Genomic DNA, 27,553 nt, shown 5'->3' with positions numbered 1-27,553 from the left:
TAGAAACCAGATGAGAAACCTAAATGGAAATGGTAAGTTTCAAAGAAAACAAATCAGAAAGAAGGAGAGGAACTGGATGGGAAGAAATGACTAGAAGTTACCTTGACTTTCTACAGAGTAGATGATACAATGATTCTCATTTCTGAGGTCAAGTCCCCAGTGAGGTCTTAGGCAAGTTACTTAGCTGCCCAGCACCCACACCTCATAGGGTTGCACTGAGGAGTAGCTTAGTATAGCACTGAGCTCTGGGCTGGCACCTAGAGAGCCTTCCATTTAACAGTGGTGGTGAGGAACTGTTGGTGAGGAACCATGATGATTAATGCCATTAACACCCTGCCAGGACCTCCCAAGATGAGATCCCTTGAACCTTTCTCTTTCCCCGTGATAACCCTCAGACAGTCAGCGCCACACAGATTCCTTGGAAGGCTGCTGTGATTTCAGGAAATGTGGTCATTTTGGACCATTCTCCTTGAGTTCTCTGTGCAAGAAGTAACACATTTGTGTCTGTAAGGCAACAAAGCAAGGAGCCAGCATGTGAAGATAACCACAGCCTAGAAGAGAGGTAGAAGAGAACATATTTTCCAAAAAGGTTTCATGTCCTCTGGAGAATCCTGTGTCATCACATGTCACAGCCCCCACTCAGCACAAGCATCCTCAAGTCTCCACTAAACTCCCATGATCACTCTATCTGTAACAGTTGCTCAAAAAGCATCCTGAGGATACCTACTGAGGTTAGCACCTGGCAGGTTTTTACGGTGTCTCCAGTTTCCAGCGTGGAATTGGCAAGGATCATTATGCAACATTCTGTCTTCTAAAGCAACTAAAACATGAGTCTTTAAAATCGTCTAAACCTTGACATGCATCATGAAAGTACTGCAAAAAAACCTGTTGGCAGGAACACCGCTGGGTATCATGAAGGTAGGGTGGAATACTCACACTAAGTGGGTATTATTTCTACTATCTAAGGCACAATCAGGTTTTGCCTCTTCCTTGCTGTATGGACCCTGCCAAAACAACAAAGATCTCCACTGTCCTTTAAAAGAAAATCACTTTGCAATGCATTTCTATTTGGATGTGCATGGAAAAGCACTGCCTTAAAGAAGATCATTTGTCTAAACCAGGATTAATTTCCAGCACACTAAAAAGTGTACATAGTGACGAGAGAGCTCTCAATTCCGGGTTCAAGTGATTAAATTGAAATGTTTCCTTTTTAACAACTATTTGGAGAAATACATTTAAGTCTGGCCAAGAAATATAAAAAGAAAGTGGCACCAATGAACCTAAAAGAAGTTAAGGTTGGAATGGCAGCTAATCTCCATCAATAGGTTTCTGAGTGGGGGATGTGTTGGGTGTTGATCAGCATTTCCTCTGCATATGACCACTGGCCCCAGCAGAAACTCGGCTGTTTAAGTGCTATATGCATCTGCGGGATTGTCTGTGAGAAGAAAACTTCCCTCCATTAATAAGTTTTAAAAACATGTGCTAATTAATTCATGCTGGCAGTCCAAATCCTCCCAACAAACTTCATTAGGTGATCAGGCTGAGTTCAAAGATATATGCAGGATAAAGAGAAAAACTCAAGTCTAGAGAAAACTGGTAGAAGGGGGAAGGATGGTGAACAAAATCCTATAGTCTGAACTCAAAGTTTTAGAGTCAGGAAAAGGGGTAAAACTAGAGGACTTGGTTAAGTGGGTCAAAATATAAAAGTTTCAGTTGCATAAAAAGCCAAATTTGAGTTCAAATTTTTAGTGTGATGTGCATAAATACTTAATGCTATTTTAATATTTGCCTTTACTTGAGATTTACTGGGACTCTGCCTGGGGCAAGATTTTTTTAATAGTAATAATAAAAATGCTAAATAGTACTTAGAGCAAAGCATGTGTGGTCATGATGTTTTAAAGAGGAGAAAGAAAAGGTAATTCTGAACATCTGTACTACATTTCCACATGATAAAATCACCACACTCCAAAATTGTTCTGAAGTTTGGTGGAGCTGGGGTTGGGGGAGGGGTGATAGTGGTTCATGAGGAGAAATGTTTATTTAAAAAACAGAAAGGGAGACTCAAAGGCCATTTAGGGGAAAGCAAGGACGACAACATTTATTGTAAAATAAAACTGCTGGCATTGACATATATACACTACCAAATGTAAAACAGCTAGCTAGTGGGAAGCAGCTGCACAGCACAGGGAGATCAGCTCAGTGCTTTGTGACCACCTAGAAGGGTGGGATAGGGACGGTCGGAGGGAGATGCAAGAGGGAGGGGATATATGTATATGTACAGCTGATTCACTTTATTATACAGCAGAAACTAACACACCATTGTAAAGCAATTATACTCCAATAAAGATGTTAAATAAACAAATAAATAAAAATAAAACTGCCAATTAATAGTGAGAGTCCAGTAGTCAAAAAGTCAGGTCACCTGTCTTCTCGGATCCATTAGTATTACCTCCTGAGAATAAATGTCTCTTATTCTCACAAAGTCCCAACCTTCCCATGTGGTATCTCAGATCAAAACCCCTCCCTTAGATTTCTTTGCTACCTTTTCTGAGAGGAAAGGAGGGAGGGAGGGGGAAGTCGGAGAAAGCTTCTCTCTCTCTCTCTCTCTCTCTCTCTCTCTCTCTCTCTCTCCCCCACCCCTACACACACACACACACACACACACACACACACACACACACACATATCGCACTTTTGGTTTTTTTTCGGACTTAAACCCCCACGTCCCCTCAGCACATCTGTTTCCTAGTTCTATCCCCTGCGGTCAGTCTTTGGGTCAAGAAGTATCTTGATCTGGGTTGCCCTTCCTTAGTAAAACAGAGTTTCAAGCATGTGAGGCTGGGAATTACTATATTTGCCGTGTCCACAGGCCAACCACCAGAAGGATTTGTCAATCACTCTACACCAGAGTTCACAACCTGGGTGATTTTGGTCCCCGGAGGATATTTTGCAATGTCTGGGGATGTTTTTAATTGTCACAACTGAGGGAAGGGCAAAGGTACTACTTGCCTCTAGTGGGGAGGGGCCCAGAATACTGTTAAACATCCTACATGCACAGGACAGTCCCCACAACAAAGAATTATCCTGCCCCCATGTCAATAGTGCCAAGATTGAGAAACCCTGGCCCATACCAACAAAGCAAAATTACATCAATAGGCAGGGTCTTCCCACAACACTAAAAATGCTCTAACAACTGGCAACCCAACTCATACAACCACAAATCACCAAAAGAGATGTGACTGCCTTGGGGGCTGAAGGAAGGACAGACAGTGGCAAGGGGATTTCTCAGTTGTCATCCTGACCACGTCCTAGCTTTACCTAAATAAGAGTACTTCCCATAGGAAAACCTAGCAATTCTATGGCACACTAATAATTACAATAAGTAAATTTTTTTTTTTTTTTTTTTTTTGCAGTACGCGGGCCTCTCACTGTTGTGGCCTCTCCCATTGCGGAGCACAGGCTCCGGATGTGCAGGCTCAGTGGCCATGGCTCACGGGCCCAGCCGCTCCGTGGCATATGGGATCCTCCCGGACCGGGGCACGAACCCATATCCCCTGCATCGGCAGGCGGACTCTCAACCACTGCGCCACCAGGGAGGCCCTACAATAAGTAAATATTTTTTAAGACAACTGTATACACATGGCCACTTTCTTTTTCATGCTACTTCCTTCAAAGCAGCCACAGATTTTTAAAGCACTAACTGCATAAGCCTAAAAAGTATCAATAAACACTATTTTTTAAAACATAAGAGAAGGACGAGTTGGAACCCTGTGCTTTAATTAGGTCAGAATTCCTAATCCTATCAGAGTTTTAATGGCAACCTCCATTTCTCTGGTACTTTCTAGATTAGTGAATACTTCACACAGAGTCCCTTTTTAATCCACACAGGTTACCTTCCTAACACCCACCACTCCTGAAAGAGCTGTAGACTTTTGTGATAACTGGCAATACCCTATGTGTTGTAATTCTGGAGATTAAAATCACTGATCTAATAAAAAAAGAAAAATGTGCAGAAATGATGAAAAAATTGTCCCCCCATTTTTAAAAAACTCAAAAGTTAGACATAAAAGTAGTAAGATTTTTATACTCTGCATATAACTAATTGCACGTATGTTTTTTTTTACCAAATCTCTTGATTCAAAATCTATTTACCTATCATCAAAATTAGGAATCTCCACACTTTCTTAAAGGGTCAAGTAGTTAATATTTCAGGCTTTGAGGGCCACAGGCAAAATAGAGGATATTACATAGGTACTTACATAACCATTTCAAATGTAACCATTTAAAAAGGTAAAAATCACTCTTGGCTCCCAGGCCATTAAAAAAAAAAAAAAAAAAAAAAAAACAGGTGGTGGGCCACATTTGTCCCACAGGCTACAGTTCGCCAACTCTTGATCTAAGTGAGCAGTGAGTGACTCTTTAGAATTTTCACTCTAAAGTCTCACTCATCTTTTTTCTTTTTCTACAAACTATTCATACAATTATATTTTTCCTTTAGTAAAGAGGGTTTATTTCATTCTTTACAACTGCTGTAACTATAAGCCACTCAAAGGAATCAACCAGCAACCATTCTCATTGCCTTATTTAACACTCTGCCCAAAACATTTAAGGCATCCTTCAACCTATATGCCAAACTGGAGACACAAATAAAGCTATCCCTTTCAACCAAGCCAGGTGGCTAGGAAAGGAGATTTTGCTTTATCAAATTTTAGCCAATTTGAAGGACAATGAAATGGGACACATATTAGGAGCTTATAAATACAATTTTAATATCACAATTGACAAAGAAAGAAACCGACAATACCCAACAAAAACTAGATAAAAAGTAAAGTCATTTTGAGAAGGCAAAGTATTTCTTTTAGGCAATGAGGTAATGATGAAGTAAAAAAGTTGAAAAAGAAGGCTAACTGAACAGATGGAATGGAGAAGGTCCGACTCTAAGCATCTCCAATTTTTCCTTATTCTCTGCTATAAAAATTCACCTATTCCCTAGGAATTCATGGAGCGCCTATATATGCAGTACCATGTTTCATATTTTAAGCAAGTACCTTCATTTTCATGAGCCACACATGGTCTGAGGAGGCCTAGCCCTGGTGCTGCCTTTTATGTGGCACTGTTTAACCTTCCACTGATAGGTGACCTCATGGACTTACCATCCCCAATTCAACAGGCCCGGATAAGACGTGGCAAGAAAAAAAAAAAAAAAAAAAGAGCCTTTTGCATTTTTTCCTCTTTTTGCACTTACAGAGAAAATATCATTGAGCAAGAAGTCAGTAGACCAGAATTCTCGTCTTTTGTCTGTTCACAGATGTCAGGTTGAAATCCCCGGCCGTTTCAAGGAGTGGTTAGGGACAGATGCCTGGAACCAGCAGGCCCAATTTTGAATTTTAGATCCATCACTACTTGCTCTGAGAACCGGGACCAGACCCTCTGGGCCTCAGCCTCCTCATCTGAGAGGCAGGAAACCACCACCTACCCTAGAGTATTGTTGGGAGGATGACACGGCACTCCCCGAAAAGTGATTAGCTCATCAGTACCTGGTAAATGTTACCTGTCATCACTTCTTAATCTCTCTGAGCCTCAGTTTCCTCACAGGGTTACCAGGAGCATCAGAGGAAATCATTAAAATTCAATGTGTTCTATAAAGTACAAAGCATTCTCCACATGTACGGTATTAGCTAATATCCCCATCCAAGACACGCAGGACCCTGTTACAGCTGAGCAACTTCCCACTGCTGCAGCTTGTAAAACACACTCAAGTACCTGCAGTACCAGTGCCTGGAGTACTTTCTCACCACTGAGGTTTTGTTTGTGGTGCACTGTTTCACCAAATGATGACAATGATAAATTAGGTGAGCTGCCAAAAGAGTATTTTTCAAAAAGCAGTCACACCCAAGGTAGAGCAGGAGGACAGAGTCCTGTTAGAGTCTCTCCTAGCATAACCTCCTGACTTCTCCCTGTTCCCTGGCACTTCCCCATACACCCTTTACCCTGCCACTTTCTCTTCTCACCAGGTTGCAATATGCCTTGAGCCTAATGGCTCCCTGGGGCTCCACCAGTCTCTGTTACTGTAAAAAGCAACCAATTACATTCATTAATATCAATATGGGGTAAAACCTCAACCATTTCAAATTAGCATGCAGTGTTTAAACTTTAAAGAATGTATTAGAATTTAAAGATAAGGCAAATGCTGCTAAACAGAAATGAATACATTCCCTATGTCATCAGAAATGTGAGGGTGAAAGTTATGAAATCCTGTTTTTGGATGTGTTGTTAGCAGGGTCCAGAAAAAGTGCTTTTCTGCAGAGATTCTTCATTGGGATCTATCCTGCATTAAATGCTTGGAGAAAATGGAACTCAGTGAGAACAAAGGAAATCTGTATCAAGTAGGCATCAGTCAATGAAAAGTCCGTGTTATCTCAAGATACCATATTCAAAATTAAGTGCTTATTCAGAAAAGAAGCACGAAGAAGAATGCAGCTCCTAGGGTCTCCTCCTAAATAATAGTAAGTGACAAGGCAGCCTTTAGAAGATCATATAAACTGGGAGCTTGGTGGTCACAAACAATGAAGTGTGTGTGAAAACAACTACAATAAAAAGTGACCAGTAGTCAGAAATGCCTTGTGCATCTGGGCAGAACTTCTCAGTCATTCCCTCAGCCATATTCTCACCCTTGGCTGGACAGCTCCACCAGAATTTCATCCAACTCAATACAACCACAGTCTTTCCTCAACCCCAGCTCCTCCTCCTGACAGTTCTCTCCTGCCCCTTGCCCCACCAACTGCCTGCCTCTACCAGGGCCCACAGTGACTGGCTGCCCCTCACAGCTCCTAGCACTCAGCTCCTGAGCTGTCAAAGTCCTGCCTGCAGGTGGGGATGACCTTGCCTTTCAATTTCTTGGCCATCACCTAGATTCAGATTCTTGTTCACCTGAACAACAACAGTATCCTTCTAACTTATCTCCATGCCTTTATTCTCTTCCTATCCAATCTACTATCAATTAGCACCTGACAATCTTTTCTGATCATGCCATTCTCCAGGGAAAATTCCTTCAAAGGCTGCCCAGAGCGTACCAAGTAAACACCAACTTCCTGTATCACGTGCTCAGAGTCCTCAGTGACCTGACCTCAAACCACTTGCTGAGATTTATTTCCTTTCCCTCCTGACAGGTGGAGTTTCAGCTGCTCCAAACTCACTATGCCCCAAACCCACCACAGTTCGCACCTCTAACTATCTCTTCTACAACCATATCTGTGTGTCGAAATTCTTCCTGCCTTTCAAGACCAGCTTTATCATGGAGGAAGCCAGTTGTCAGCTCTCCTACCTCTAAGCTGCGCAGCATGTAAGTGCCATTCGAGGGCCTCTCAGTGCACCACCCCAACAAGCAGTAGTGTGTAGTGGTGACAAGTGTAAGCTCTGGAGCTAGACTTCCCAGGTTCTGATCTTGGCTCCAGTGCTTGATCTGTGATGAGGTACAATTACTTACCTCTTTGTGCCCCATTATCTGTGTAATGGGGATGATGACAACAGTTTTCACTTAGTACAGCACCTGACACAGAATAAGCCTCAATAAGTGTGAGCTGTTTCTCTTACTGCCCATCTGAATCCCTGAACAAGACCACAAACTTGCCATGGATGCTCCCACAGCACCCTTGTATATGGATGCTCAGCATGTGCCCAGTGATGTACAACACATTTTGAAAAAAATATAACTTCCAGTTAAGCTTACACTCAAAGCTACTGCTCCACTCCAAACACAGAGCAATGAGAGAAAACAAAAGAATATGGCTCTGTACAATCATTATAAACTTGTCCAATACTGACAAAATAAACCAAAGAGCAACTCCTCAAGGTATTTTTAAACTATTTTTTCACTCTTTCAAATATTTATTGAGCATCTTGCAGGCGATATTTGAAGTCTGGGAATATTGATGGAAGGTACTGATTATGTTAAAACTTACTTTATTAAAATAGGGAGCAGTTGTTAGGTTCTATTATATATACGTATATAGGAAAAACTCTTGCAAAAAAAAGGATGTAAAATGTTATGTTTATATGGTCACTTGTGTTTGGGAATATTTTCTGTGATAAGGTTTCTTGGTAGAAATAGAATGTATAATCTGTACAGTCAGATTTAGAAATGACTGCAGCAGCAAAATCATGGCTCAGCCAGCCAAATTGGAGACAAGTTGTGTTAAAGAGAACAAGGCCATTTGGTGTCGAGAGTGTGGACTAGGGTGGAGATTGATTATATAGGTGAAGTTTGAGCTGTCAGTAAAAGGCTTATGAGCTCAAGAACTTCTAGGTCATAGACTTTGCCTTGGTGGATCTCCTGCTGGCCTAGGGATAACTTGGATAAGTTGTCCAAGTTTACTTGGATAAGTAAACGAGGAGACCAAGAATTCATGTTGCCTTGCCCTCCTCCTCCCTGCCCTCCAAGAGCATGGAGGGAAGCCTAGGCCCAGTATCCTGGGAGCTTTACTTGTCCAGGGTTAGTAGCAATTGTGGTTCCCAATGACTTAAGTGTTTTTCTGCCTTTCCTTTCAAAGAAAAGCAAGCTGCCCAAGGGTATTAGCAATAGAAAATCAACAAGCATGGCAGCAGAACATATATCCTTTCCCTTCAAACAGCTTACAGCACAATGAATCCAAAGACTCCTGACTCTTGTCTAAGGACCAGCCAAGAAAACATTAAGGAGAGTGAATATAGGAGGATCCTAGTATGTAAACCCTCTTTTTCTTTAATGAGATCAGTAGTACCTCGGGTACTTGATTACTAAAACCTTTATATGGAACAATATGTCCTCTGCGGAAAAAGCTGGAGAACAAAGTAAACTATTACCACATCAAACAATGTCTTATCAAATCAACCTGTATCAAGAAGCATCAGACTACACTAGTGAGTAATGCCTGCATTTTAGCCAACACTTCAGCTCACATTAGCCTGTCGGTTTTAGTTCTTGGCCAGTAGTTCTGGTCTTCCAAATAAGTTGAGATCATAATCTTTTTGTTGTTTTTTTCCTGCCAGGCAAAGAAGTGGTTTCACCCTCAGCCTTTTCCAGACCACCGAAAGACAACAAGACACTAAGCAACCCAACCCTCCCCATGTGCAACTCCTGCCAATTCTAAATCTCCTGAAACAATAGGCTAAACAAGGCCAGTATTCCAGGAGATGGGGTTTATATGAGGTCCAACACCTCTGCCTGAGAATTAATCATAAAACCACTAACACTCCATTCCCCAGCATTACACCATTCAGCTCCAACTGGGTTGAATCGTGCAAAATGAAAAAGGAATCAGGAACACTCTGAACTTAAAACCTCAAGTACATTTTAAATGCTGTTTTAGATTCATTTAAATTAACAGACGTCAGGCAACTTCTTTATTCAAGCTGGGTTATTCTTACTGGTTTAATACCAAAAGCAGTCAGCCACATTTTTCCACTAAAAAAAAAAAAAAAAAATACCCTGACAGAAGAACAAACAGTCTAAAACCCAGTAGAGAATATGGAAACAGCTTACAATAAACTTTACCTTCTAGAATAACTAATCGAGGAAATTACCCAGTTAATTGGCCATGGGAAACAACTATTTGTATATTATTACATATTTTGTAGGTCACAAATTAAAAGCACAATTTTTCTTTTCTAGCACAGCATTTTTCCAAAGAACAACAGTGCAACAAGAGAAAAGCAAATCAAGTAAGTTTGCGAGGCTCTGCCTTCCCCAGGCCCCTTCTTGGAAATAACTGATGCACACTTGCATATGAGAGTCTGAGAGCCCTGCAATAAGCTCTATGGAATTCAACATTTTCCCAAGTTCATTGAGCCCTGCAGCCCTTTTTCTCTCATAACACATAACAATATCCCACAAAACAGCTTATTCTGTGGAGCACACTTTGAGAAACATTCTTCTAGAACAGGAATATATGTAAGATATGGTTTAAGAGTGGAGATTGGAGGCAGCCTAATTCAAATACCAGCTTATTAGCTGTGGGACACTGGGCAAGATTTTTGACGTCACTTGTCCCTCAGTTTCCCCAGGCAAAATGGGCAAAATAATAGCACCTACCTCCTAGGCATGGGCCTTTCCATCTAACAGGAGCAGTTTTCTGAGAGCCTTACATGGCTGGTTCCTTTTTGCATTCAAATTCTCAATGTCACCCCCTCCAAAAAGCCCTCCCCGACTACCCAATATGAAGTTGACCCCACCCAGCTCACTTGTACTTCATCCTCTTCTTTTTCTCATGATACTTCTCTGTTTAACTATTAAACTGCTATCTGTTTCACCCCAATAAAATATAAGCACCATGAAGTCAAATTTTATCAGTTATCATTACTCAAAACCAGATCCTCAATAAGTATTCACAGAATGGATGGGTGGATGGATGAACAGATGAATGAATGAACAAATGAGGTGGTTGTGAGAATTAAATGTGAATCAACGTAAAGCACTCTTCATAGTGCCCAACACATAAACATCTATCCAGATGCTGTTATGAAAACATCTGATGAACTATGACTGGTTAATGGATTCAGAATCATAATTCTTGCACTATTTTTAACTTGCCTCTTCCTAGTGTACTGTGGATAAACATTTCATGGCACTTATTTAGAGGTGTGTTGGAAAATGGACTTTCAGGGATGGGGCGAAGCGGGCAGAAGACCCTGAGAGTAGCATTTGCTGATTTCCACGCTGTAAATACTCCCACCATGACCAATTTCAATCTACCAAACTTCCTGGAAATATAACAAATGGCTCTCACAAGCCAGTACACTCTTTTTCTTGGGAAGGGTCCTTTCAGGCCTCCAAATCTTGTTTGTTGAGTTCAAGTTTTAAATGAAGATTTTTTTTTTTATAGACAACTTTTTCACACTCTCCCTTCTTGATGAGACAAGCTAAGGGCCATCCACTGACTTTGGTCGGGTGCTCAAGGAAACTAGCTGGATGCGTTGGGCTGCATTTTCTGTACGATGCTCTGTGTGCTCTTAGACTAATGTTTAAGGCTCTAAACATGACATATTCATGCCAGACCATCGTGAGGACCAACTAATCTCATAAAACACAAACCAAATTGTGTTTACATTCATTTAAACGGAGATATACTAAAACAGAATCAAGGCACCATCTATTTAAGTGCTACCAGTGGGCAGAATCTATTAAGACTGACTACCTGACCCCAAGATCCCAAAATGGAGTCAGGGTCAATGCTGCAGATAGAGGTTTCTCTGGTATCACAGCCTTGCTATACATGCAACATGATCCCTTGGAACCCAAAATAAAGCAGCAGCTTTTTTAAACTATAGCAATCTACCAACCACAGTTTTCAGATAACACAATCAAAATTTCAAAATCCACAGACACTCTACATGCAATGATAACATGCCAGTAATCATTGCTTCTCTTCTGTAAACTAAATGGAAAGTCTATGGAGTAAGACAGGAAGAGATTAGTTTCTGCTCCACTGTATTAGCTATCTATTGCTGTGTAACAAATTATCCCAAAATTCAGCAGCTAAAAACAACACACATTTATTATCTCACAGTTGCTGTGGAGCAGGAAACTGGGCACAGCTCAGCGGGGTCCTCTGCTTCACTGTCTCTCAGAAAGCTGCAACCAAGTTGTCAGCCCAGGAAGTGAAGTCTCATCGAAAGATTCAACTGGGGAAAGATCCACTTCCAAGCTTACTAAGTGACTGTTGGCAGTTTTCAGTTCCTTGTGGCTGTTCAGGTGAGGGTCCCAGTTCCTCACTGGGTGTCAGCTGGAGGTTACCCACAGTTCCTTACCACACGGGCCTCTGCAACATGGTAGCTTGCTTCATCAAAGCATGCAAGGCGAGAAGGCAACAGGGTGTGCTAACAAGATGGGAGTAACCTAATCATGGAAGTGACATCGGCATCCCATTACCTCTGCCATTCTATTGTTTAGGAGCAAATCACTAGGTTCAGCCTAAACTCAAGAGGAGAAGACTACATAAGGATATGAATTCCAAGAGGTAGGGATCTTAGAAGTCTTCCCACCACATTCACAGTCTTGGAACACAGATGGGAATACCAGGCCCAACAAAACATATCTTTAAGCATCTCAATGTGAAACCAAGCCATATGACTTCCCAAACATGTAGCTAAGGTCTCATGAAAACAAAACCAAGGAGAATAAGCATGGAGGATATTAAGTCTGAAGACACAAAAGGCTAATCAAATGTTATAAGCAAATACAGTCTATATCAGAGAAAACTCCTGGGAGCACCAGCATTACCAAATCCCAACATGAAAGCCATGTTCTCTGAACAACCAAACAAATGACTCACTGGAAGCGCTGCCCATCCGAAAAGGTACATAATGCCAAGAAATCTAGTTTGGTCTAAAAGCAAATGTCTTTTCGAATTTTTATTTATGGCTGCAGAATATTTTGCAAATATACTTAATGCCATTTTATTGTTTCCTGTTTTCTGTGAGATCTGTGTCTGCCACAGCATTTTGCCTACATGGTACTATTGAGATCCACATCCACCATAGTAGCAAGGAACTGCTATAAAAATTTCAAACCTTGGCTGTCACCCACATTCTTTCTAAGATCTATCCTACTACATATTCTCAGATATCTGAGCCTCCCAACATTCAATGGTGGTGGCAAGCCAGAGAGGCTGCCTCTGAGAAACTTCAAATGATTTAACTAAGTACAAAACACACTCTCAGAAAACTTGGAACACTCTGTCTTTGGAACATTCATGTCCCTCTGTCCATGAATGTAAATGCAGACAAAGATTATCTAAACGTTCAAAATTGGTCTGCACATTTTTCCATTCTCTCCAGAAATATCCTTAGGCTTTACTTTCTGAAAACCCCACCCCCAATTCAGCTATAAAAGTATTTACGCTCATTGTTTTGCTAATCACCTATTCATTTTGCTCCTTTAAAAAGAGGATACTTAATAAACATCTAAAATTTAACCAGTACTGCATTTAAAAGGCCCTGAAACAATGGCCATCTGTAGGAAAGCAATTGTAAACCACCTTAGAGTTGACATGTGCTGCACACACTTGGGTCCTGAATACATGTTGAATCATAATGGAACATATGTGTGGTGGGCAGAGGAAAAAAAGACTAATGCGAAATTCCAGTTTAAAGGTGGTTATAAAACAGATGACAACAGCAATTTGGTTAAGGCTATAGATAACTTTCAACCTGTGGTAATAACTTGGTAACATATTTAACGTATTTTAACTTGTAAAATATGGCTCTGGGAAAACAAAGTGAATGTCCTTACCTCTCTAAGATGTATGTTTTCCTTCTCCTTCTGGTCTAAAATCACTTCCAAGTGGCTGACTTGAGACTCAGCCTCTGCCATCCTACGTGTCCGTTCATTGTCATCCTCAAGACTTTTGGACGGCAAACCTTTACTTTGCAACATCTCAAGAAGCTTTTTAATCGACTCATCTCGGGCATTGAGTGTCTGTTTCTGTGTTTCAATCCTCAGCTCCATTTCCTCCAAGGTCTTCCTCAAGAGGAACAGTTCCTTAGCCTGTCTGTCATGCTCAGCTTGGAGCCGCCGGAAGTTCTCCTCCGTCAGTTCGATGGTAAAGTGCTCTGCTCCTCGGTTGCCACTCTCTTGCTGCAGGAGGTGGTTGAGGTCCCTCTGGGTTCGCAGCTCATCCTGAAGGGCCTGGATTGTCAACTGCAGGTGCTGTGATGAGAAAGACGGAGCAGGAGAGGAGAAAGAAGGGGGGGAAAAGTCAATGGACATGCCAAACGCTATTTGTTGCTACCACACTATGAAGATGGAATGTTAATCATGAGGTCCAGAGGGCCAGCCGTGAAGTCCTCCAGGGTGACTTCAGAAGCATGGGACAGCACATGGAGAGGGGGAATTAATTCAATGATGCTTTCTGAATGTCTTCAGAGAAATGTACACATACATAGAAATAGTATATTAGTGTCAGTCACAAGGTAAATTATACATCTACAGGGTTCTAATTTAGGAGTGGAAAGGGTTAGAGGGAAGCTTTCACAAACACACCTTCTTTACACCCACAATGCTCCAGACTCAGTATTCCTTGTTTTCTAAGGTGTTCTTTATTCTACTATCCATTATTTTCTGTGATTAAGTGCATGTCCATTTAAAAATAAAAATAATAGCATCCACTACAAGTAGACACAAACAAGGACTTTATTTTTACAAATAAGCTGTGAACAGGTTTAGTAAACAGGATTACTGCATCTGCAAGCAAAAGGGAACAAATGCAGACAGAGACAGAGATACTCAAACACACAAGGGGGTGAGGCTGTGCAGAGCAAAACAAACGAGCTGCAAAGAGTGGACAAACCTTGGTTCTTCTGGCATCCAGTAGCTGAACAGCATGGGAAATGAAAGAAAAACGAAGCAAAAATCAACACAAAGAAAAGTCCAGTGCAAGCAAAGGATATTTAACAGAAAGAACTTAATCAACACAAAGTACCTTCACAGAGAAAAAAAAGAAAAAAGAAAAACAGTTTCTTATTGCAGCAAAAACCCGTAAGCTACACAGAATTTATAGCACTGATGCTTGATAAATGTGATTTTAAAAAAGAAAAAAAATGAGGTTTGTTCCACCTTTTGTCTTCCTAAATCTCATTGACCCAAGAACCCAATATCTTGGTTGTATTACCAGGGAGGAAAGCACAACACTCCAGAAGTACCCACATGTCATTCCCGGTCACCATTTTAGCCAAAACCAGAGTGAAAGTGCCAGAGAAACAAAATAGTTACCACTTGTGAGAAAAGAAACCCTTGCATGAAGACAGGTGGTGAATTCAGCAACACTTTCCCAACAGGGGCAACCCCCAGGCTGATCAGAGCAGGCAGCCATAAGCTGAAGGCATTTCTGTCCTAGGAAGAAACCAAGGGGCTTCCAAAACACAGTTACTCATCCATTCACCAAACACATTCTCCCCATGCAGACCAGACACAATGCTAAGTACGGGAATCAAGATGGACGTAAGGCATAGGTCCTGCCTGAAGAGAACTCACAGTATTGTAAGGCATGGATAATACTATGTCTAAGTTACATAAATACTGGAGGAGTTCACACTGGGAAATCCTTCTGAATTCCCACAGCTGACACCCAGAGGGGTTGAGATTTTTCTGAGTGTGGTCTGTACCCAGAAACTAGCACCTAGTGATGCATTAATTAAACTTTGTTGGTATCCACTTCAACTTTCCATTTAGGATCATCCAATGAGAAATTCCTAAAGCACAAGAAACAACTACTCTCTCTCATTTGTGTGCCACAGCGTCTCCCAGGGTACTGAATGCAGAGTAAGAAACTGGTATGTATTTAATGATGGTGATTATAAATTTTTAAAAATATAACTCACCCCTGTCAAAATTACTATAAAGTAAAATTTAAATTCAGTGCTTTTTAGTATAGTTACAAAGTTCTACAATCATAAACACAATAAATTTTAAAACATTTTCATCACCCCTAAAAGAAACCCTGTACCCTTTACAAGTCAACCCCCATCTTCCTCCCTACCCTCAGGCCCTAGCAACCACTAGTTTACTTTCTGTCTCTATGGATTTGCCTATTCTGGACATTCCACACCAACGGAATCATGCAATAAGTGGTTTCTTTCACTTAGCATGTTTTCAAGGTTAATCGATGTTGTAGCATGGATCAGTATTTCACTCATTTTATAGATGAATATTATTCCATTATAGGGACCTACCACATTGTATTTATCCATTCAGCAGTGGATTCATACACAAATACTCAGAGCACCATTATTCATAATAGTCAAAAAGCGGAAACAAAACATATGTTAGTCAACCGATGAATGAGTAAATAAAATGTGGTATATGCATACAATGGAGTATTATTTAGCTATACAAAGCAATGAAGTACTGATACACACTGCAACATGGTTGAATCTTAAAAACACTATGCCATGTGAAAGAAGTCAGTTACAAAAGACCGCATGTTATATGATTACACAGGAAATATCCAGAATAAGCAAATCCATTGACAGAAAATAAATTGGTGATTGCCGGGGGGGTTGGGGGGAATGCAGGATGACTACTAAAGGGTATGGTAGTCATCCTTCCATCCCTCATTTGGGGGATGATGAAAATGTTCTGGAATTAGACAGTCATATTGGTTGCACAACTTTGTGAATATACCAAAAACCAATGAATTTTACATGTTAGATGGGTGAATTGCATGGTACATAAATTATATCTCAATAAAGCTGTCAAAAAAAAACATGAGGTGGGATTGTAAGGTAATGTGACCTTCCTCCACCACCCCCCATCACTAAACCACAGCAAAGTTCACAGGAGTATCAACCATCTTCACCCCATTGATGTGGCTGCTGCCAAGCCTCTTGGGACTGTGCAACTGTCTTCAACTCATTTAAACATTCTTGACAACGGCAAATCTTTGTCCTTTGAAAGTGGCTTGGACTTCTGAGACAATCCAAGTTTATTTGGAGACAAACACGATGAATCAGGATGATCAGACTACAAATCATCTTTTCAGAGAGTGACCAAAAATAAGATTGGATTTTTTATGTAGTTAATAAACTACTAGCCAGAAGGGAATTCCCTCCCCTCCCAAAAAAAAATTGCTGAAGTGCTTTGAGCAAAGACAGCAACATTGGAAGGTAACTCTGTTAAGGCGGCTGCCCCCTTGGATGGGCAAGTTGCCTACTGCCCTGATCCTTTGTTTCCAAACCCGCAAAATGGGACTAATCATAATGCCTACCTCATAGAGTGCCTGTGAGGAATAACTAAGATAATGCATCAAGTGCCAGGTTTGAGAGTGAAGGGAAGGAGTAAGTTCGGTAGAAAGAAAGGAAGGAAGAGAAGTAGAAAAGAAGAATGAGAAGGAGGGCTTCCCCGGTGGCGCAGTGGTTAAGAATCCGCCTGCCAATGCCAGGGACACGGGTTCGAGCCCTGGTCGGGAAAGATCCCACATGCCACAGAGCAACTAAGCCCGTGCGCCACAACTACTGAGCCTGTGACCTAGAGCCCGCGAGCCACAACTACTGAAACCCGTGCGACTAGAGCCCATGTTCCGCAACAAGAGAAGCCACCGCAATGAGAAGCCCGCGCACTGCAACAAAGAGTAGCCCCTGCTCACCACAACTAGAGAAAGCCGCACACAGCAACGAAGACCCAGCGCAGCCTAAGACAAATAAATTTAAAAAAAAAAAAAGAAAGAAAGAAAAAGAAGGAGGGAGAAAAAGAAAAAGGAGAGGAACTGAAGGGAAAAAAAATCAGTCAATTTATCCGTTCAATGTGCATTTACCCAGTGTCTTCCTCATACTGATGAAATTTTTTAAAAAAAGAAAAGAAAGGAAAAGAAGTAGTCCATGCTCCCAATCCATGTGGACAAGTAAACCAATAGTGCAATACGACATAAGTCATAGCCAGGTGGCTAGAAATGCAGAGAAGGTGTAACCCAGGCTAGAGACGTGTAAGAAAATACTCCCCCCAAACTGACAGCTACCACTGAGCTATGTCTTGAAGAATAAATGAGTCAACTTCGTGAAGAAAGATGGAAAGAGTAGAGAAAGTACAAAAGCCTAGAGGCGAAGACACACTAGATCTATTAATGAACAGTAATAGCAAAAATCTGTAGAGTGCTTCCACACTCCAGGCCCAGTTCTAAGCATTTTTAATCTTCACAACCACCCAGTGAGACAGCCACTGTTATGAACTCCATTTAACAAATGAGAACATGAACACACAAAGTGGTTAAGTAACCTGTACTGTTACCCAGCTAGGTAAGTGGCACAGCCAGGTGTTCATGCAGAAAGTCTGACCCCAACACCCCTGCATGAACCACTACACAACCTGACCTCTGAATTGGTGTAAATACTTCAGGATGACTGAAAAAAAGAATAGGGAGGTGGGCAGGAGTGGTGAGAGCAGACAGGCAGGCAATTATGACAGTTATAGCAATTCTCAAAATTAAAAATTAGCCATCCTAACCAACCTATTCCTCAGAGGTTGTCATGATGGATACTTCCAGTTTGTTCATTAAGAAAATTTATTTTCCAGATAATCATTTTATTAGTCACTGAATGACTTCAGCATGACCAAACACAATCTGATAATCAACCTAAAATTTAGTGTTCAAAAATTTCTCAAACCCATATGTCATTTAGTTTTCATTCTCTTTTAAGATATTTAGGGGCTTCCCTGGTGGCGCAGTGGTTGAGAGTCTGCCTGCCGATGCAGGGGATACAGGTTCGTGCCCCGGTCCCGGTCCGGGAAGATCCCACATGCTGCGGAGCGGCTGGGCCCGTGAGCCATGGCCGCTGGGCCTACGCCCGGAGCCTGTGCTCTGCAACGGGAGAGGCCACAACAGTGAGAGGCCCGCGTACCGCAAAAAAAAAAAAAAAAAAAAAAAAAAGATATTTAAATTAAGCAGGAATCTCCTTGTTCCTAAAAAGGGATTCTTGAGCAAAATTAGTGTGCCTTATAGAACACTGATCATCCTTCTGCTTCAGAGGATGGGGAGAGATTTTAAAACACTCTTCTTCTCTCTCTCTCTTGCTCTCTCTCCGCCCCCCCCTTCTCTCCCCTCTTCACTGTCTTACTTTTAAGAGAGTTAACTCAATCAAGTTTCAAAAATTATTTACCAGATACTCATCTCTAGTTGAATACTTAACATAGACAATTTCAAAATATAATAAACAGTACTTTCAATAAATAACCCACTGAAAATAATATTCTGTGTCTGTTTCCTTCTTTGTAAAAGTGAGAGTAGTAATTCCTACTGCATAAGGTTATTTTAAGGAGTTAATATATATAAAGCTCTAGAAAGTACTAGGTACACAATAATCAATTATATCCATCAGGATAGGCTAGAGTATGCTGTGACAACAGCACAAAACCCCACATTCTGAAAGATGAAACCCGCCTGACATGCTGACGGCATGGAATCAAAATTCTTAGAGCTCACAGAGGCCTTAAAGATTAGCTTAACTTGATTTTACAAATGAGAAAAATCAGATCCACACAGGTTAAATGACAGGTCCAAGAGCACACAAACACACTGCTAAAGCCAGAATCTTTCTGGGATCTTGGACTCCATCCTGGTATGTATTCTAATAACCCTAAGAGTAGCCCAAAAGGGGCAGCTCTCCACTTTGACAGCTTAGGAAATAGCAGTGGTGTCTCATATGGATGAGAGAGAACCTAAATCATTTCCTATCTCTCATTAGGATAAGTGATAACCTAAATCATTTCCCCTCTGCATTACTGGTCCCATCAAATAGTTAAATAACATGGGACACTCCAAGGATAATTTACTGAGACCTCCTTTCTAAGTCGCTGCAATTAGTAATAGCTACTGAGTAGCTGTTAGAAGACAAGCTCAATTTTAAAAAATTCTCTCTAAAAGATCAAAATACAGGGCTTCCCTGGTGGCGCAGTGGTTGAGAGTCCGCCTGCCGATGCAGGGGACACGGGTTCGTGCCCCTATCCCGGAAGATCCCACTTGCCGCGGAGCGGCTGGGCCTGCGAGCCATGGCCGCGGAGCCTGTGTGTCCGGAGCCTGTGCTCCGCAACGGGAGAGGCCACAGCAGTGAGAGGCCTGCGTACAGCAAAAAAAAAAAAAAAAAAAAGATCAAAATACAACAGTACAAGTGAAAACTCTGGCAAAGCCAAAGCACTTTCTCTAAGGGTCAAAAGATTTAAAAAAAATTTTTTTAAAGATGCACAGGTTTCAATCTCCCTGCTTCCTTGATTATTCAATTCCTTGGAATCGAATTGTCTCCCACTTCTCAACCACGAAAGCACATTTCTTTTAAGGCAGCCACTTAAACTTCACTGGATCAATAATCAAGAGCATTCATTTCAGTTTGTTACCTACATCAGGTACCTACAAACCCGCAACTGGCAAGGATGTGTCCAGGAGCCATCTCTTTGGAATCTCCCGGTCATCACTGTGGTCTCAACTTCCCAAAGCCTCAACCACCCCCCCTTCTGTTGCTTCCTTTCCACTGCGTATTAGGAGAGAGAAGCCCTTACAATGTCCACCTGCATCGGAAGGGGACATCACCAGGTGATCCAACCTCATGCCTGGGTCCCAATCAAAATCCTATCCACTTGGCACTTATGGCACAGGTGAAACAGGTGGCAAAACAGCTAATTCCCTTCAAGCACAAAAGTGAGTCTTTGGTTGGATGAATATTCAGAAAGCTTTTTACTCCCCACCCTGATTGTGGGATCATTCTCCAGTTGTCCTCAAACAATCAAAGCCAAAAAGGCAAACTCCATTATCCACAGCTGACCACTGAGGACACGACAGAAGAAAGCAAAAGCAGCTGTGACAACAGGCATCCAGGCTCCTCTCTGCAGTCACTCTGTTAGGAGTGAAAACAGAATGCATCATATTTATCCTGATACCTGGCCTTTAACCAGTTCTTTTTCATCTTTTCCTCCCACAATTAATTACATACTTTGAACTTTGTCCTGGAAAAGGCTTAACCCCATCTCCAGTCCACAGAAGAAAAAAAGTTTACAATCATTGCTCTGTTAAACACAGTTAAACAGAATGGGAGCTAAAGAGATGAGTCCGTCCAATTGATTCCAAGCCTCAGACAATAAAGGAGGTCATAAGGACTTCTGTTTCTGGTGTTATGGCAGGCTAATTTTTTGATAGAACCTCCTAGTACTCAATGGTCAGATAAAGGCAAATATACCTTTCAAAGCATTGCTGTGCTCACAAAAAAGCAAGGGAAACCTCCAAGAAAGAAAGAGAGAGAAAGTGAGTACCTCAAGGGCAGATTCTGGGCCAGATTTGTATCATACCCCCTACTCTAGCACATAATAGGTACCCAATAAATAGCGAGTAAAATATGGATAGGAAGATGAAGACCAGAAAGGAAACTGTTCACCCAAAGGTCAGCACAGGGAAACAATGTGATGGAGAACGGCTTCCATTCTTTGCTTTGCTGTTGTTAGCCTGGGGGTGGGGGGAGAGTTGCGGAGGGAGGGGAGAGTAGGAAGAGTATCCTTGGCCTCAGATTACTCTGTCCTGTTCTCTCCCCAAAAACTCAAAATTCCTCACGTCCACCAGCCCACTCATCTGACAATACTGCTCCAAAGCTGCCAGAACTATGTCCACTTCACAAGAGAATAAATTGAACTGGCTTAAGGGATTCTACTGCAATCACACATCGTTAGCAAACATGGGTCTAAAATAGACATTTTCTCCAGCCAATTCTAAAGTCTCTCCTGCGCTAAAAATACTATAGAACTTCATTTTACACAACTCTTATAGGCTTCCATAGTCACTTAATTTTGAAAAAAGGAGAACAATGAAAATATAAGAAACCAAGCCATACTTGAGTTTATATGGAAAAGGGGGGGAAATATCCTTTGCTTTAGCCAACATTTAGGAGACTGACTTCCAATAGCTACTGGTGTCAGAATCTAATCCAGATATCAGAATGTCTAAAACACAAAAAAAGGTAAATAGAATGAAAATATAATTATATATGTATGATGTGCATGGAACACACAATTATTTAAGTAGGGACTAGCCAGATGTTTAGAATCTACTGTGTCTTATCCCCAAACATGGAAAATATGAGTTCCTGGCAGATTTGAAAAAATATGTGACCTTAAGCTCTTTTCCACACTATGGGGAAAAAACAAAAAATGATAAAGTTTTGTACTACAAAGCAGTTTAGGGTTTCATTGCTATGAAAACCGTCTCTGAGCTTGATAAAAATATGAATTGGCTTATATCCAAAAGTCTTGAACTTTTTAAAAATAAATCCATACTCCTTCTCAAGCAAGGGCTTAACATACTCTTTCAAAGAAAAGAGAATCTCTTTGCAGACAACTTGGCCTGCTCTACTTCTCCTATGACTTTATTTTCCTATTTATCATTTTCCATCTTGTCTCAAATCAAATATTAAGGGCAGGTTCTCTGATTCCTTTTTCCATAATCCTGCGTGCAGGATGTGCAGCATTCCTCGTGGCTTCAAACCTTCCATGGGCTGTGTCATGTGTGTGAAAAGACACAGCAGGCATTGGCTAAAAACATGTGGCCCCAGTGGACTGTTCAAGAGTTGCTCTGCTGAGAAAAGTATTAAAAATTATTATGTAAACATATGGTCTAGGCTTTCTCCTTTAGGGTAGAATAGGCACATAGCTAATAGAGAATATTGATAGGTGAGATTTTTTTAAAGCACCGAAGCACCAGTATCCTGAGATCCTCACACAGATGCACTATCCATGATAACTGCAGAATCCACCTTGGTTGATAATATGTGACATTTTGCCAAAATTCATAATACTAAGTATACATGCGAAAGCCCTCTTGGCAGTTGCTTTTGTGAGCAAGAAGGAGTTCTGGTTTTCATTACAGACCAATACTGTAAGGTGGCACAGTACTGGAATACTGTACTGAGCTGAGAGTTAAGGACTTAAGTTCTAATTCCAGCTTTGCTACTAACCAATTACATGATCTGGATAAAATCACCAACCTTGTCTGGGCTTCCAAGAGCAGTGGTGATGAGCAGGGTTTTGAATCCTGTAGCTACCTATGACAGCCTATGTCACCTTGGACAAATTATTTAAGTACTGTGAGCATCAAATTATTCATCCATAAACAGGAAATAATCCTCATAACTAACTTACAGAATGTGCACAAAGACAACATGAGATGCTCATCAAAGTGAACAAGTTCCCATAAAGCATGAAGCACAGGGCCTGGCACATAATGAGAGCTCAATAAATGTTCACTGCTATCATTGCTGTTGAGACAGTGGTCCAGAATTAAAATGTGTCTCCTTCCTCTCATTGAAAAGAAACAAATAAACATAAATTTTTGACCATCAAATACATGCAACAGTGGGAAACAAAATGCTAAGTACTTTAGCATTTTTTAAATAAGGGAAAACAGGAAACAGTTGTTTTAAGACCAACTCAGATATGGATAGAACTGATTTCCTATTAACTTGTCTATAAATAACTCTTTAAGGGGCTCTAGGGAATACCGATTTGTTTTGAAGGTCAGGGTTCTTTCCCTACTATTATCTAGTAATATATAAGCAGCTAAAACACAGTGGCATCCCCTGATGTTGACACTGCTCAACCTGTTACAGGTAAAAAAAAAAAAAAGATACAAATTTAAGAAATACTGATATTTTTTAAATGTGTTTAGAGAAGCAACCCCAAACATGCAATCATAAAAATGATGGTTAAAATTGGAACTTTTCCAATTATTAATAGTCACAGCCACATGCAGTTAGAGGATAGTTCTTTCATTTTAATTGCTTAGCAAATCTTCAGTGTAAATAACATTTTAAAATCTTTACTGCAATTTCCTTCCCCATCACCTCCTCTTCACCCCCCAACATGTTCACTTAACAAAACTGCTTACCACCTAAGTATTTCTAAAAAAAGTAAGAGGACCTAAATTAATATCATTGTAAATAGCTGGGTGGCAAGCATTGAACTACTAATTTTTCCCTACTCTGACCACATGGTTTGCTCAGTCCAACTCTAATCCTTGTTATTCAACTTTTCATGAGGAGAGATTCTTCCTAAAGTACTCTCCTGCTTCTCTCTGCTTCTTGAGTCACTCCACCCCTGGGAAGGGGGGATAACTGACCTCCATGCTACTCAAAATGTGACGCTTGGACCAGCATCACCTGGGATCTTGTAAGAAAGGTGGAATCTCTGGGCGGGGGTGTGTGTGATGAATTGGGAGATTGGGATTGACACGTATACACTGATGTGTATAAAATGGATGACTAATAAGAACCTGCTGTATAAAAAAATAAATAAAAGAAAAAAAATAAAGCAACATGACTGCTAAAAAAAAAAAGAAAGGTGGAATCTTAGGTCTCACTCAGAACTGCAGAATCAGAATCTGCATTTTAACAAGACTACCAGGTAATCTGTAGGCACATAAAGGTTTGAGAAGTACTTCTCTGGACTTCAAGAAGTTTCAGCTCTATTATTGCTTTAAGAAATTTCTGGTAATTGAAAGGTGGGGAAGGAAAACATCATGAAAATAGTACTGTAGTACAGTCCTAAGGAGCACAATAGAAAGTCAGTTTGTGTGATTAATAAAAACTGAGTCAACTATGAGTAGTGCCCCTTGATACAAGACAATACTAGATAAAAAAGACAAAGAGGGTCATTCATTCATTCATTCATTCTTAATTGAACTATGTGCTTTCTGACAGGCAATATACTAAGTTTCCTTTCCAAGTCCTTAAAAATGTGTTCATTTATCTATTTCATATTTATTGACTAGATCTTAGATGCCATGTTAGCTGCTTGTTCTAGATGTTAGTAAAATATAGACCTTCCTGCTCAAAGGGTCACAGTATTTGTGGGAAAACAAAAAAATGAACAACCTATGTCTCAAATAGCTTTGTACTTCCCAAAGAGAACACACCTCATAGGTACAATAAATATATGTATTATACGTTTAAAAAAAAAAAGCCTGCCAGGTTAAATATAAATAAATATACTTATTATTATTATATACATAATATCTATTTTATTATATAAAAATATTACAAATATTATATAGTATATTATACATTATTATATATGCTGTTTGTTTTTAAATGATATATAATATCTGAATTTTAATTCTATACCATTATTTTTGTTATTGTTATTTAAAAGTCAATCTGAGGGAACCTTTAAAGACTCATCTAAAATGTCAAGTACTAGGCTTTACATTCAGCTATTTTATTCATTTTTTACTTTTAAGTAGCATATCCATGCTACTGTGCTCTCGGTGGAATTTTAAGTGACTGCGAAAACCAGGAGGAGTCTGAGATGAACCTTATTTTACAGACTATAACTTGAACAGTATATAGGGAAAATGTGAATATACTGGGTCCTACGTAGCCTAATCACTTAAACTCCCTAAGTTTTTCCATTTTATTAAAAGGCCTACATCTTCATTTCTTTCTCTGGTGTAAAGGTAAGATTACTACTGTATCCACACAATGCCTATGATGTTTAATATTTTATATACATACTTTTTTTTGCGGTACGCGGGCCTCTCACTGCTGTGGCCTCTCCCGTTGCGGAGCACAGGCTCCAGACATGCAGGCTCAGCGGCCATGGCTCACGGGCCCAGCCATTCCATGGCATGTGGGATCCTCCCAGACTGGGGCACGAACCCATGTCCCCTGCATCGGCAGGCGGACTCTCAACCACTGCGCCACCAGGGAAGCCCCATATACACATTTTATATTATAACAGAGAGAATGAATATACCATATCCCATAAATAAAAATATGGCCAACATACCATAGAAAGTAAAATGAAGAGACAAGAAAAAAACTAGAAGAAAATACATCAAAATGATCATTGCTGGGGGAGAGGGGAATAAAGACAGACTACTAAAGGGTATGGGATTTTGGGGGGAGGTGATGAAAATGTTTTAAGTGAATACAGTAAAAATCACCAGACTGTACACTTTTCAAGGGTGAATTTTTAGGATATGAGTTATTTCTTAATAAAACTGTTAAAAATGACAGCCGGTGGGGGCTTCCCTGGTGGCGCAGTGGTTGAGAGTCCGCCTGCCGATGCAGGGGACACGGGTTCGTGCCCTGGTCCGGGAAGATCCCACATGCCGCAGAGCGGCTGGGCCCATGAGCCATGGCCGCTGAGCCTGCGCGTCTGGAGCCTGTGCTCCACAACGGGAGAGGCCACAACAGTGAGAGGCCCGCGTACCACAAAAAAAAAAAAAAAAAAAAGACAGCAAATATTTAACAACAGAATCACTGAAGATTAGTGATGAAAGGGATCAGAAGAATAATTATTTTTGCTTCATTTTATAGGAGGATAAACTGAGGCCCAAAGAGAGGAACCACTCCTCACCCAAAGTCACAGCAGAGATGGCAGCACTGCTAGCTGTAAAGCCCAGACACCAAACTCACAGCACATTGTTTTGTCCCGGTCTTTCCCATATAGCCCCATGCACCACCAGTCTTACTTGGTCACCAAACTGCAGAAGGATCCCATTACCATATAATTAGTGTCAAGGCATGTGCAACAGCTGCCAGGAGCTAGATTTCCACACTGGAGTCAAACATGTTTGGCCCAGACACATCCCTTCCACCACATACCACCGATGGTGCAGCTGCCATAACCACACTCCATACCCCAGTGGCTCCAGGACTTCAGGAGTTGGAACAGATGATTAATTCCAACCAAGATGAAGTAACTCTTCTCTCTGAAAGGACTTCTTAAAGAATACCTTTAGAGAATTTGAAAAGATTTAGCATTCTTCCACCTGAGAGCTTCAGGACTTTAAAAAGTGTTTAGAGGAATTTCCCCCCCAAAAAATGTGAGACAAATGTCAAGAATGAAGGGGCCACTTAGGAACCTGGAAAATATAATGATAAGTCACAGGAGATCCATGTTATCTTATCATTGAGAAAGCCAAGCAAAAACCAGAAAGAAGAAAGGGTTCTTTTACAGATACCATCACTGGAAGAATATGTTATATGGCTGAGAAATAAGATCCCTCAATACCAATCCTGAATAATATCAACTTGAGGTTATTTTTATTTTATCTGGATAATTTTATACATATTATTAATCACAAAAGTTTTCCTTAGCAAAAACTCAGAAACCCATGTAAGCACATTCATGAGCATATGGATACATTTCACATGCTTTAAAAGCCCTTCTCAAATCTTTAAACCAGTGAAGGAGAATAGAAGTTTCTCCAAAAGGATAGTAAAAATTATTTTTAAACAAGGACTTGCAAAGTACTTTTTTCATCCCTGGATGTTTATTTTGTTTTATAATTCATTTGAGGCTTTTAAAGTTGGGAAGGGAGGAAAATGGCTTTCAAATTTGAGTCTGGAACAGAGCTAACCTATCAAGTCCAACAGGGATATAAAGAAAGTGTGTCTAACAGTGCAGACACTGCCGGTGCCCTGAACAAAAGCATTATTGAATGGAAGAATTTAAATTGAAGCAAGTCCGAATGTAAAACCTTAGTAACTCCAAGTCCTACTGCCGTTTTTCCTAATAAGATAAACTATTAGTTCTGGGTTACATAAATTTCAACATACCAGAGCCCTCAGCAAGTTACAGGGAGGCCAATGGCTCTCTTGAATCCATGCATCTGCACATTATTTAAAATGCATGATTGTCCCTCTCACCATCATTTGAGTCCTTAGCTGTGGAGTAGAAAAAGGCTGCTGTACAAAACCAGTGAAGACGGAGGCCTATGAAATGAGTGGAAATTTTTGCTGTATCTTTAAAGGTTTTGTTTCTTTAGTTTAAAAATCCAAAGGGAAATAAGAGTGGAAAGAATTGCAGGCTTTATGGTTTTAGAAAGGAGGAAAAAGTAAACATAGGATGAGTTTACAGTGTCTGCAAAGAGACTCCTCACTTATTCCTTTAAATAAGCTTTTAAGTCACCTTTTAAAGGGGCAAGGAAAATTCTGTTATTAGAGGAGTTACTGAAATCTAGTGTGGATTTCAGTTAAGTGCCCGAGTCCTGGACTCAAGCGAGAACTGGATTTACCACTGTTTATGTCTATACTGTTTAATCTCTGGCAA

At 40.6% G+C, this 27,553-nt stretch overlaps 1 protein-coding gene across 9 annotated transcripts in view; it reads right to left on the bottom strand.

The window, feature by feature from the left end:
- Positions 1 to 27,553, bottom strand: part of ERC2 (ELKS/RAB6-interacting/CAST family member 2) — a 963,856-nt gene that overhangs the window by 796,532 nt on the left and 139,771 nt on the right. For all 9 annotated transcript variants that reach the window (XR_014016968.1, XR_014016969.1, XR_014016970.1 and 6 more), the window contains one exon: positions 13,268 to 13,684. Coding sequence is in view for 6 of the 9 variants with exons in the window: in XM_081247675.1 (XP_081103801.1) it covers positions 13,268 to 13,684 (417 nt within the window). In the remaining 3 variants the exon portion in view is untranslated. The remainder of the gene's footprint in view (positions 1 to 13,267; positions 13,685 to 27,553) is intronic.

This window comes from Mesoplodon bidens (assembly GCF_964165515.1).
Source record: "Mesoplodon bidens genome assembly, chromosome: 10".
NCBI classification, from domain to species: Eukaryota; Metazoa; Chordata; class Mammalia; order Artiodactyla; family Ziphiidae; genus Mesoplodon; species Mesoplodon bidens.
Note: the sequence above shows the minus strand (reverse complement) of the source record. Positions and strands in the feature narration are given on the sequence as shown.